The sequence below is a fragment of the Xiphophorus maculatus genome, chromosome 2 (assembly GCF_002775205.1).
Source record: "Xiphophorus maculatus strain JP 163 A chromosome 2, X_maculatus-5.0-male, whole genome shotgun sequence".
Lineage (NCBI taxonomy): Eukaryota > Metazoa > Chordata > Actinopteri > Cyprinodontiformes > Poeciliidae > Xiphophorus > Xiphophorus maculatus.
In genome coordinates, this window is record NC_036444.1 from 19,018,139 (window position 1) to 19,030,692 (window position 12,554).

Sequence of the window (12,554 nt, forward strand, 5' to 3'; positions counted from 1 at the left end):
CGAACTTCAGGTCGGAGTGGTTCAGCTGAGACTCAACAAACCCTTCTTCTTCAAGACGAAGGGAGAGGGGCAGTCACCTCGTCCATACTCGCCGTTGATGAAACTCGCTCAGGGAAGAGATGTTGAATCCAAGAAGTGCCGTTCAGGAAGAAAATGAATAAGTTTGAGCTCATCTCAATTTTGTAGCTAGAGGGCTTAGACCATCTGGATTTCCCTCAGCATGCTTGTGACATGAGCCATTGTTGTAATATCAATATAGCATGTACTATTGTTTTAACTTGCACTAAGCAGTTAAAAGTCAGTTGCCTTTTGCAGTTCCAACCATAAACTTTGTATGAATTTCTAGTTGATTCTGTCTATGTTACATTTTCTAGTTATTTTGTTACAAGCTTTGAAGTTAGAAAAATTCTCTAAAACCAACTTTTATATTTGACAAAACTTACATTAAACTGTAGTTTGTGGATTTGTTATGTAAGAAAATTGCCTTTTATCTATTAAAGTTAATTTATTGAAAAGATAGGGCGGTTCACTTCCTTTCACTATAAAAACAGGCCACAAATTTCTCAAAAGGATTCAGCACTGAGATTTATGTGTTTTAATCTATAGAAACAGAAGTTTTAGGTTGTATACACAGGCGTTTGACATTTACAGAGACTAGTGTAGGGGTACATATTTCTACCTGCAGTTAAAAAAATACAGCAGAATACCTCCATCTTGGCAGATTTCTAACAGCTCTGTATTGTTGTTTGAAAAATATGTATCAAGGATGAACTCAAGGAGCTGAAAATTTCCAAGCTACGTCAGAAAATATTTACATTTTTCTGGATGAGAACATTTAAGGAGAATAGTCTAGTTGTGCCTGAAGAGCTTGATCCCCATCCAGCTCCAAAGGTGGAAGAAGACATAGACTGGGATGGTGACCGGCAGCAGCAGGCTGTAGAAACACAGACTGTTGCTGCTGGTGCAGCCCTGAGGGAAGTTCTCATCCACAGCGGCAGAGAAGAACAAACCACACAGAGACACAATGGGAACCAGTCCCACCATCATGGACAGGGAGAACATTCTGGCAGTTCAACAATAACCCACCGCTGGATTCAAATCACTGAGTCAGAGGATAGATGTATGTTAGTTAGAGTTCGGTCCAACAAAGATATTCTACTCTGCAGGTGTGCTTGGAGTTTGAGTGTCTTTCTGTATCAGCCTGGCCTCCTGCGGGATCATGTTTGGAATGCCATCAACGATGGGATAAGCAATGCCGAGCTCCTCGTTGATCAGCTCATTGGTGTTGGCATCGTACCTGGAGATAGAGAAGACGTGTTATTCTGCCATGACCACGTGCTAGTATACACAAGCGAGAAGCTTTTTATGAATGCATTCTAAAATAATCCTTTCATTTTATTTCCTTATCAATTTGCTTATTTCCTGGTTTGAAAATAATACTACCCAATGACTTCAGAAAACAAGATATAACTTGTATGCTTGCAATCTTATGCAGTGAGACATGGGTTCTAGATGTTTTAGCGTTTTGGCATTTTATATTGTAGCAGTTTGGGTTCAGATTACAAAAAGGCAAATTCTAAAGTTTTTTTTTTTTTTTTAATTTAGCCTGAAAGCTAATCGGTGAGAAGAAAGATGAGCTATAGCATCCTTGATTTTTCACAAATTAAATACAGAAGTCATTATTACTGCATACTGGAAAATTAGCTTATAACAAGTTGTTTAAGTTTTCTATTCAGGATTGTGAAAAAACCCCTCCAAAAAACAGAAGAGTTTTACCTTGGCTCTTTTTTGAGATATAAATTTAGTACAAGTTAATTAAAAACACAGATTTCCTATAAGCTGTCCTTAGTGTAGAATAACATTTTCGACATGTCTAAGTAGCACACCTGTGTGAAAAAGAAAAATAAAGAAATTAACAAAAGGTTGTTTTTCATGGTTATTTTTTGGGGGCAGTTTACAGATTACCTCTGACTGAGGTGGTTTCAAGATAAAATCAATAATTAAAGTATTTTTTAATGTTCACACATAAAATAAAGCAACTAAGAAACTGAGTTTATCTATAGTCAAATTCAGGTGAACATTTTAGATTGGGGACTGAGATTAGAGTTTGTGCAGGGCCGTTAAAAGCAGCGGAATAGTCCTTTAATCAAGTCGGATGCCGACGTCAGCGCCGCCCTGTTTAATTAGTCTCACCGTTTCAATCTCAAATGCACCTTCTCTGCCCCTGACGCCCTTCAAAGACAAACTCAGCCACCGGTTTACCTCAGTGGCTTCTTGGACAGCGGACAGACCAGTACTTCCAGCAGGGAGGAGTCGAAAGGAAGCTGCACCTCGTCCTTCACCTCGGCGAAGCTCCTCGCCGACACACGGCAGGCCGTCAGCGTCTGTATGGACGAAGCGCGATTCACACGACGGTGAACACGACCCGTTTCTGTAACCAACCTGCTCAGAACATTCTTCAACATGACCACCACACTACGCTGAGCAGGCTCCTCTCCAGCAAGCAGCGTTGGTTTCAGTCCAACTGGAATACAAGTCCGACTAGCAACATATAAACGGCTCTAAAAAGGTTCCGCTGAAAGACTGTTCTAATTAAAACACAATAAATGTGACTTAATAACTATTGTTGTATAATTGTATGTGTGCAATTTAATTTAAAATGTTACAAATGACTACACAATTAGTTATGTTAGTCTTTATTTTTTAGTATTCGTCGTTTTTATATTTTACCACATGATGGCAGTGTTTCTCTTTCATTTGACCTATTTGAACCCACTTTCTCTGTTAAACAATTGTCTAGAGTTGGGCCATGATTATTTTAAAAGCATTTGAATTACACAAATGACATTTAATGACAGTTCCCTTTTTATTAATAAATGTAATTTCTTATGAAATATCTGCAACTCACAACTCATAATTACATTTTGTTTTATTATAATGAAAAATTACACGGGTCACATCTGTTGTTTGGAAGAAACTATTGTAGAACAAAGTTTGTGGACGTTTACAACAGCTGACATTTGAATTCTAGTTTTATTGAAGCCCCACAGACCTTGTGAAATGATTTCCCAGCAGGTAAAATCTATACAGTATTAAATATTGTCAGTAACTCTGCTGCCAGAGCAGCAGCAGCAGCAGCAGAATGCGTTTTCCAAGCCATACAACTGAAGATATTGCTCTGAGACTTTCCTGGAAAGGCTCCAACTTGTTTTAAAACTGCCTCCAGCTGTAATATATCCTGCCACTCGTTACATGACAGACCTGCTAATACACTCTCTTTTTTCCTTTTCCAGTCACCATGGGACGTCTTGAAAATGCTGTTGAAGAGCTGTACACTTTTACTCTATCTTTTTTTGGGTGGGGACCTGTTTACTCATGAGATACCCTTCCTCTTTGACAGATCTGCGGGACACTGTGGTACAGATAACACCAAACGCACTCAATGTGACTCCTGGTATAAATAAACCAGAATTTCCCTTTTCAATAAACAAAACAGTGAAAAAGAAAAAACAAAAACCTGTAGATAAAATTCTGAAAGCAATGTTTCCTCTATGCACCATGAGTCTGATAAATAAATAAAATCAATCATACAATACTTCACTTTTTTTATTTTAGCTACTGAAGCTACATAAATCTTTAGAGTTTCTAATATCCAACAAGGGATTTTACAATTGGATGAAGAAATTTAGTATAAAAACATAAAACCCTTTTCTAAAACATTTACGAATTTGTTGAAGATTTCAGAAACAATGCAAATTGGATCATAAATTATGGGTGTGTCTTTACCAGTTTGGCACAATGAAATGTTTAGAACTGAAAAAAAATTCATAGACCAACATTGGTTCAAGAAAGTATAATGTAGAAAAAGGACAAATAACACAAAGTGGGAAAAGTTACAAATATTGACATGAAAAAAGTGGCTTAATTTTCCAGAAGTGTCAATAACTTTGAGCTGAATTGTATGCTCTTTATAAGTAAATGTTTTGTGTTTTTGTGAACAATAGTGATTGTTGTTGCGTTTCATTGCCGTTTTTCAGCTGTTTTAACATTGTTGTCTATCAGTTGTTTTTTTATGTTTGCTAAAGATTTTTTTTTTCTGTTGGGTCATATTTTATAAAGTACATTTTGTTGTGCTGAGGACCTCAGCAACACATGCTGGAGTCAGCAACTCACAGCAAAATCCAAATTCACTGGTTGTCAAATTCTTCATAAAGTTATAAGCTTAAATACATTTTTAAAAAGTACAACTTTGGAGTGCAATGAAGAATAAAAACACTGGCTTTATGCCTCTGGGGTGACAAAGCAGCCCCCTCAGCAAGAAGCAGTTTGGATCTGGCAGCGGAGAGTCTCTCCCACGCTGTTAAACACTAATAACTTAAGAGATTTCTGGCCCAGAGAAGAACTTCTCATAACTTCTCACTTGTCTGCACAAATAACTCCACTTCACTAGAAGCGGTACTTTGCATCGCACCTTCAGGGCTATATGCATGAGGCCCTGTGTTTTGATTCGGAAGAATGTTTATTTGTTAGATGCTTCTGACAGTCATTAGGTAACCAGACACAGTTACACAACGCTCGCTGTATTGTGGTTGTATGTCTGTGTGGGAGGCAGAGTGGTGTATGGAAGGAAGCGCAGCAGACAGAGCAGAGTGTCAGGCATCTTCCAACCTGCAGGGAGTCTTCTGACATCCTTCATCAAGCGCCACGCTGCTGACCTTTCAGGGGTCTCTCACAGTTGCATTGGAGTTGTCGTTGACAGCTTCTTCCTCAGGTGCGCTGTGCAGAAAGGTTCTTCAGAGTCAAGCGTGTTCTTGGCAGTGCTTTTTACAGTATGGTGGGCTTTATAAAAATCTTTTTTATTTTATTATTTTTGTCCCCCAGTTTGAAAGCTGTCACAGTAAACAGACAGAATCCTGCATGCTCCATGATGTCAGGTTGAATCTATTCAGGCTGCAAACCTGTATGGGAGCTCCCTCTGCTTCCTGATAAGTTGCACTCATTAGTTTAATTAACCCTGACCTAAATACTGAGTGTTTGATGGTGGTAAATTATGTCTCTCAAGACTTTCCAGCATGATAAAATATATTTATTTTCAAATTCTGTGAAAATAAATAGCAAGGTGTTATCTCACCTTGCTGTTTGCACAGGAGCCAATGTTTTGTCCTTGCAGCCATGAAAATTAACATTATCAAATGGTCCACAGGAGGCCATATTACTCTAAATCACGTGTATTTTTTAAGATACTATCTGGAATCATTTTCTTAAAATGAATTTATACTGACATGAAAACATAGATGGGCATTCAACAGTAGGCTTTCAAAAAAATTAAAAAAGCACAATGAAGAAGAAGAAAAAAACTCTACTTTGTCTGAAGCAAACAGTGATGTACATGGCTTAGATTGATGTTAAAACTTTTCTGTCTGGTTTGTTAGAGTGCAAATTCACCTCACAAAATGAAAAAATGACATTCTGTACTCATAATCTGCAGTTGTTGCATAATTTTCCAGTACTTTGACACGGATGCTGCCTAGGAGGACTGAGTGCTAAAAAATGGGATTTCTTACTTCTTCCAGCTGGTGTAACCTAGAAATCAGACAATACTTTTCTTGTTTCCCTGTCAGTAAGGTAATACCCAAACATTTCTAGATGCTACATGTCAGGGTATTGAGTGACAGAATGCTTTATTTAAAATTTCTCTTCTTTCTTTTTTGAATTCAAAAGATTACTGGACCTTTAAGCCAATATTTCTCAATTCTGGTCCTCAGAGATCCCTACCCTACACGTTTTAGGTGTATCCCTTCTGCCAAATACCTGACTTTTTATGTGGGTATTTAACAGGCGTCTGCAGCACTTGATAGCATGCACAGGAGATAATGCAATCATTTGAATCAGTGCAGAGACACATCTAAAATGACTAGAATTGAGCAACACTGCTTAAGGCAATTTATTGAAAGCCTAATAAAGACATAGCCTTATAAGTTTCTGTTCATGACAGCTGAGAAAATGGGAAGCACACCTGTGGGCTTATATTAAAGGCACTACATCCAAACATCTTAACTTTTAAATGCACTTCCTATCATCTGATGAAGCTAAAATTGAAATGTTGGCACACAGTGGGCATTATTGTTTTAAGAAGAAAAAGGGTGAAGCTTGTAAACCGAGGAATACCATCCCAAATGTGAAGAACGCATCATGTTGTGTGGGTGTTCTGCTGCAGAAAGGAGTGGTGCACTTCAAAATCATGGGGAAGAAGCATGATGGGGCGGGGGAAATGTTGTGTGGAAACATCTTACAATATCAGCCAAAAGTTAAAGCTTGGATACATTTAGGTTTTCCAAATGGACAATGGCTATCACCAAGAGAAGAAAGTCGATGTTTAGAGTGGCCATCACTCATCATTTTAGAAGTCACAGAATACAAGTTAACTGAGTTTAACTTGTATTCATTGAGTTTAAATATAAACATGAATGAAGAAGAAAAGAAACAAAAAAATTTAAAAGATCTCTGATAGGTTGGTTTGTTTGATCTCATCAGAGGCATGTATTTGTGGAAACTTGGGAGAAATTTGTCTTGGTTATTAACAAAATAGCAAAGAAAACTCTGATAATGCTTTGTAGAACATAACATATTTCTAATGTAAGTTCTGTTGGTTTTGCAGAAAAAACAGGCTTGCTGCTTTAAGTTGAACAGAGCCAAAGAATTTCTGTCATTCCTTTCAGCTTCTGATCTTTTCTCTGCTCAGCAAAGATTTTACCCAAAAAGAAGATTAGGTCTTTCATTTTTTTTCCTCCCCGTTTAATAATTTTGCTGATGTGGCATTTGTGGTTTAATCTGATAATCAGTTCTCCGAGGACTTTCATACTCCCATGGACCCTCCTCTCCTCTCCTGCTCCTGTGCTCCATGTTTCTCTCTCTGCTCCTCCTCCTTCCCTCTCGTAGTCAGCACATTCCCCTGCCAGCGAAGACAAAGAGCCTGGCTCCTGCTAATGCACCTGATTGATGGAATGGCACAGATCCAATAGAGCGTTGGCCTTCAATTAAGCCCCTCTTGGTCACCTGGCAACGCCGTTAACGAAGTGTACCCTTCAATTAAGTCTCAGTGGTTACTCAGCAGAAGCCTGAGCCAATGAGGCGTGAGCGAAGGTTGGCGCCGCGTTGTTAACGCTCGCCTCAAGGCCTCAGACTGCTGCACCGGCTTTAATCACTCAGCCGGCCTTTAGTGCTACCAATCTGTGCGTGATGATCGCTGTGCACACTCATGGCTCATTGAAAGTGCTGGGTTACAACGCCTTTGATGTTAGAAGGGCTCAGGCTTGTTTATGAGGTGTTCAGGGTAACTCCCTCAAACAATACGAGCACAGAGATTCCGATTTTATGACAAATTATCCAAGGGGATGCTTTGCTGTTTATGGAGAGGATGTTTTGATCGCTGAGCATTACTGTAGCTCTTTAAGAGGCCAGTGTGTGAAAGGATGGGATTCTCTTTAGCGAAGATGCATATTCTCCATAACGGTACCTATTAAAACAGAGGGGATGGCAGCAGGAGGAAAGGGGAATTAAAGAGAGAAAGAGCGAGGAAGAGTGAGAGGAGGAAGAGAGAAAAAAATAATGACAGAGTGAGAGGCAGAGCGAGTCCAGCCAGCTTTTCAGCACCCTAACGAGAGAGTAGGATGCTGCATGAGGGTGATAATTAGAGTGTCCTCACAGGATACAAGACTGAAGAGGCCCACACTTCTTCTGCCCCTGGCACATCTGCACTACAGAGGACAAACTGCCCTAAGGAAGTTTTATTTAGCCTGCTTTTGATGTCAGAGTTTTAAACCCCAAGCTTTGACATCATCAGAAAAAGCAGACTGTCCACTAAAACTTTGCCTGCTGTCATCTTCAGGGTTAAAAAATAAATAAAAAATGTAATCAATAAAGAATTTGCCCCAGATGCTGGTGTAGGTTGTCTGGCTTGATGGTGTTGAAAGCTGAGCTGAAGTCTACAAACAGGATCTCAGTGTACGAACCCTGGGTGGCCGAGGTGGTGTAGCCTGAAGTGCAGCCCCGAGTTGACTGCATCATCTGTTGACTTTTTTGCCTGGTAAGCAAATTGCAGGGGGCCCAGCGTGGGGTAAAGCAGGGGGTCTGTGATGTTCTTCAAATGCTCTAGCACTAGCAGCTCAAAAAATTTCATGACCACAGACATCAGGGTGTGAGAGGTCTGTCACATTTAATCCTGTGATGGGGCGTTTTTTGGGAGTCAAGATGGTGGTAGGACACTTAAAGCAAAAGGAAACCTGATGTAGCTCCGGTTTACACAACAACTGCAGGCAAATGTTTTGGCCTCTTTTAATTGTTTGGTATGGCAAAGTAAAATCTGCCCATTGTTGAACATTTATGCAGTCAGTGAAGATGCACCGATGGCATGTGCAAAATCCTTTTTGCAACTCTGAACTTGTGCTGTGTTGTGTCTTTTTCTTCTGGTCTTTTAAGCATGTAATTATTTTGTGTGTATCAAAGTTTTATCATTTCCAGAGCTATTTGCAATTCTGAGGCAATGTACATATCTCTAAACGTATCTTTAAAAAGTCGTTGCATTGGGCGAGGTTATCACAGGATTGACTGACGGGCTCCTGCAGTCAGTGATATCTGATTCTGTTTTTACTTACTTTCATTTTCAACAAATGCTAATTTGGGGGATTTGATAATTGGAACAAGTAATTTCTTGAAAAAATGCTAATATCCTGCAGCCTTACACATGATGTGACAAAAAATTGGAAGCTTTTCTAGGATTGTCCAGTATTTTCATACTCCATATAATATTAGTTATAAAGATACAGTCTTACCAGGTCTGTCTAATGAATCAACAACTTGAGGGAAAATATGTTTTTATGAGAGAAACTTCTGTTTTTGGCTCTTAAAATGAGCAGGTACACTGCCTTGATAGTCATATATTTAAAAAAAATATGGTGGAAAAATATCAAACTGAAGAAGTGTTGACATCATCCATTTTTATTATTGGTACTTATAAATATTTTGTTTAAATACACTAATAAAATAGCTTGGACAATTTTCATGACTTGACATTGTAAAAGCTTCCCAAAAATTGAGATACTTCCAAAAATTCAGGATCTACAAACCTGAGTCACAAAAAAAAAGAAAAAAAAAAGAAATTTAGGGTCAACAAAAGAGATGCTACACAGTAGCCAACAGACACAGTCGAGGTCCAGTCTTTACCAAGGTGCAAAACCTTTTCCCTCCACCATCTGACTAATGATTGACAATGAAAAGTTTTCAATATCCAACTGGCTTAAATAATTAAAACTCATCCAGCTTTTAAGATGAATTATTCACACAGGTTGTTGAAGTCTGGTTTCTTAAATAATTGAGAGGTTGATTGCAGATCTTTTATGGCAATGCCTAATTTCTGAGACCAGCAAAAAGAGAGAACAGATTTTATAAGCAGCAAATGCCAATTGAGCAAAAAAAAAAACAACAAACAAACAAAAACAAAAACAAAAACAAAACATGCCTTTACTTATACAGAAAAACCAAGACATGATGGCAGAGTTGTTTTATGGACATAATTCAGCCTCACTCTTGTACAGAAGAAAAATAAAGATTAACATGCTAACAAATCCTTCTTTGCATATTAATTTATCTGTGTTAGTGTTTTGGTTCTTCCAAAGAATTCTGCTTTTTAAAGCAGTTTGACAATAAAGAAAAAAGATAGGACTAAAAATGCTCTTGTGTTATTATGCAGTAGGTCACCTAGATGAGGATATTGTTTGATATTTTCTTTGACCACAAGTAACATAGAAAAGATTTATGAGCTAAAATTCTGAGGTGCATTTTTTGCAATGAAGGATATAATTTTTCTGATAAGAGTAGTGAACATTTAGGCTGAAATATGAAGTAATGGTCATACGTAATGGTGACAAAAAGACATGTTTTCAAGGTTCATTTTGCTAGGGGAGATTAAATCAAATATTAAAATATTAAAGTGTATGAAAGTTACAAAAGGGGCCGATGCCTTTTCACAGCACGGTATTTGAGCCTAAATATACAATCTTAACAATGTACAGGGAAGAAAGAATCTGCACAAAAGTAGAATGTTTTTTGTTGCATGATAATTCCAATAAATATAAAAAAGAGCAATTGAAATGCGAATTGAAATGCATCATTAAAAAACCCAAATGTGACATGAGTGCCTGTCATTCAACACATTTCAGTAACGATGTCCTGCGCCCACAGTACCTAAAAGGGAGGAACAAAGAAGCTACTTTTGGTTCTATAATGTGTTATCTGCTTAGTGTGTCTCTTTCATGTCTGATTTAACCTCTAGTTCTTTTCTGCAGCATGTTGTGATGGAAAACTGAGAGGCACACTGGTCTGAGCTGCTGCAGTCTCATTACTGGACAGAGGCAAGTGGTGAATGGATAATTCATCCACTAACAGATTACAGATTTACTCCTACACAGATTTACAAAAGTTAATTAGCAGCCAAACACAGTCATTTATCATAGTGCCAAAGCTAAATGAATGAGAACATTTTTGATTTAGTGTTTGAGCAACAGTAAAAGTGCTTACAACAATTAGAAGCTACTTTTTTGACATTGAATTTAGATTTTATGGTGAACAAATTGATTGCCGACACATCTTTGTTTGTTTCCTATTTATCTAGATTGTTTAACCTTCACCACCACCACAGCCACGAATATCGAATCTAATTGTATTTCTTGCAAATGCAGATATGCTGCCACTTTAAAAAGAATAGTTAATCAAATATTGGCACAAAAAAGCCAACAAATCTTGACGGCACTAATATAAATAAAACACAATGGATCTTTTCACTGTTTTATAAAGCAGACCCATTATTTAAAATCGTAAATTAAAATGGATTTCCCTGGCAAAGTGAGAACCTCTGGGGTTTCTTGTTCAACAGAATCTGCACAACCATATATCAAGTAACAATGTGTCACATGGAAACGCAGAAGGCAAGGGCTTATTGTAGCTGATTGTAGTAGAAGTCTTACCTTTGAGTCTAACTGGAGTAGTCACTTACTGGAGGGGATGCAATTAAAGATACCAAAAAAGTCAAGCTTAAAACTAGGCCATACAAAAGTTAAGGCAAATAGTAACTGCCTAATTATTAATCTGTCCAGTTGAAATCAGAGATATTGGCATTGAGATGGTCAAAAACAAAAATGCAGCGGTCTCCTATTTGAAGGCTGTGTGTCCCCTGGCAGCTGTAAATAACCGATTGTGATATTTAAGGGATGAATGTTAGCAGGAAGCTACATTCAGTGGTGCGGTTGTTTATCAAAAGCCAGCTTTAAACCATGCCAGGCAAACAGCTGTGCTGCCAGGCCTCCGTCAGCAAGCAACACTCAGCTCAGTGCATCCTTACTCAATCAGCTATTTGCTTCCTATGCAATCCTCTGTAACAAGTAGTCTATCATTTGTCATGCTTTGCTTCCTGGAGCAAAAAAGTGTCTGCAATTTAGGAAACTAAAAATTATAAATACCAGTAGTCAATATTTGTACTTGATTTAATTCATGCCCTCCATAGCTATTCCTTTTTTTTGCTTTGAAAGGTTTTAAGAGGATGATGTTTGCAGATAGAAAGGGACTCGTACATTTACAATCTCTAATAAAAGCTACAATCTTAACCTTTCGAACAAGTCTGTAAAATCTGCCATGAACTGTTGAGAGGGTGGGTGTAAAATTGTGATTTCACAGAGGTTTTTTAAACTGGCTGAGGGATAAGGCAACATGTTCTGTTCCAAATTCGTTTTATCTGTGAAGTCTATTGATGTCGGACACTCGGCTGTAGAGCTGTAACTGACTGAATTAGAGGATAATTAAAGAAATGTACCAAACATCAGCTCACATCTTTGCATTTCTCCAGTTTCTGAAGTCGTTTTAATATCATGTGTGTTAATCACTAGCTTTGTTTAATTTAAGTCGGCAGGATGCAGAGTTCTTCTTAACCGATGTCTGGCATCAGTCGAACCAAAGTGCAGGCTAGAATATATCCAAATTTCTGCTGTAATTTTCAGGCAACACTTGAGCTTCAGAGGCTCAGAGCATTTTGACTATGATCAAAGAAACATGTCATTGAAAACTGATGTCTGTAGGAGAGCCAAGTAGAGAATCCACTTCACAACTAGTCTGAAGTCCTCATTTGGGTTCACTTTCCTAAAAATAATTAACACTCCTGCACCTGAGGACCTCACAAAGTTTTTACATCTACAGTTTTTTATTTCCTGTAGAGAAAATAATAACTCCCTCTACAGTATTCTGTTGCAGATCTTTTAGTTGTTAATGGAAACAGACAGTTATAGCCACAAATTTGGAACAAACTTCCAGAAAACTGTAAAACAGATGAAACACCGACTTCCTTTAAATCTAGACTAAAAACCCACCTGTTTAGGATTGTATTTGAAACGTAATCAATCATAAATTTATTGATGGAACTTGACTTAATGTCGTGTTTTGATTGTTGATTCTACGTTGCATTATGTTTCTGTGTTTGTAATGATGTAAAGCACTTTGAAATGCCTTGC

At 38.0% G+C, this 12,554-nt stretch overlaps 2 protein-coding genes across 2 annotated transcripts; both read right to left on the minus strand.

Annotated features, from left to right (window-relative positions):
* Positions 1 to 580: 580 nt before the first annotated feature.
* Positions 581 to 1,086, minus strand: pigy (phosphatidylinositol glycan anchor biosynthesis class Y). The gene has a single exon (XM_005796244.3). The coding sequence runs from the start codon at positions 1,060 to 1,062 to the stop codon at positions 850 to 852; it is 213 nt and encodes a 70-aa protein (XP_005796301.1). The 5' UTR covers positions 1,063 to 1,086; the 3' UTR covers positions 581 to 849.
* Positions 1,087 to 1,102: 16 nt separating this feature from the next.
* pyurf (PIGY upstream reading frame) lies at positions 1,103 to 2,543 on the minus strand. The gene is made up of 2 exons (XM_005796243.3): positions 2,263 to 2,543; positions 1,103 to 1,297 (listed from the first exon to the last, which is right to left on the minus strand). Exons 1-2 carry the CDS (start codon positions 2,463 to 2,465, stop codon positions 1,156 to 1,158), a joined length of 345 nt encoding a protein of 114 aa, XP_005796300.1. The 5' UTR covers positions 2,466 to 2,543; the 3' UTR covers positions 1,103 to 1,155.
* Between the last annotated feature and the right edge of the window lie 10,011 nt (positions 2,544 to 12,554).

What these genes read in the sequence shown, in the direction of transcription:
- pigy (XM_005796244.3), bottom strand. Translation starts at nt 1,062, where the DNA reads ATGTTCTCCCTGTCCATGATGGTGGGACTGGTTCCCATTGTGTCTCTG.
- pyurf (XM_005796243.3), bottom strand. Translation starts at nt 2,465, where the DNA reads ATGTTGAAGAATGTTCTGAGCAGGTTGGTTACAGAAACGGGTCGTGTT. An exon ending in CTGTCCAAGAAGCCACTGAG is followed by an intron (nt 1,298 to 2,262) that starts GTAAACCGGTGG and finishes CTCTATCTCCAG; the next exon opens with GTACGATGCCAACACCAATG.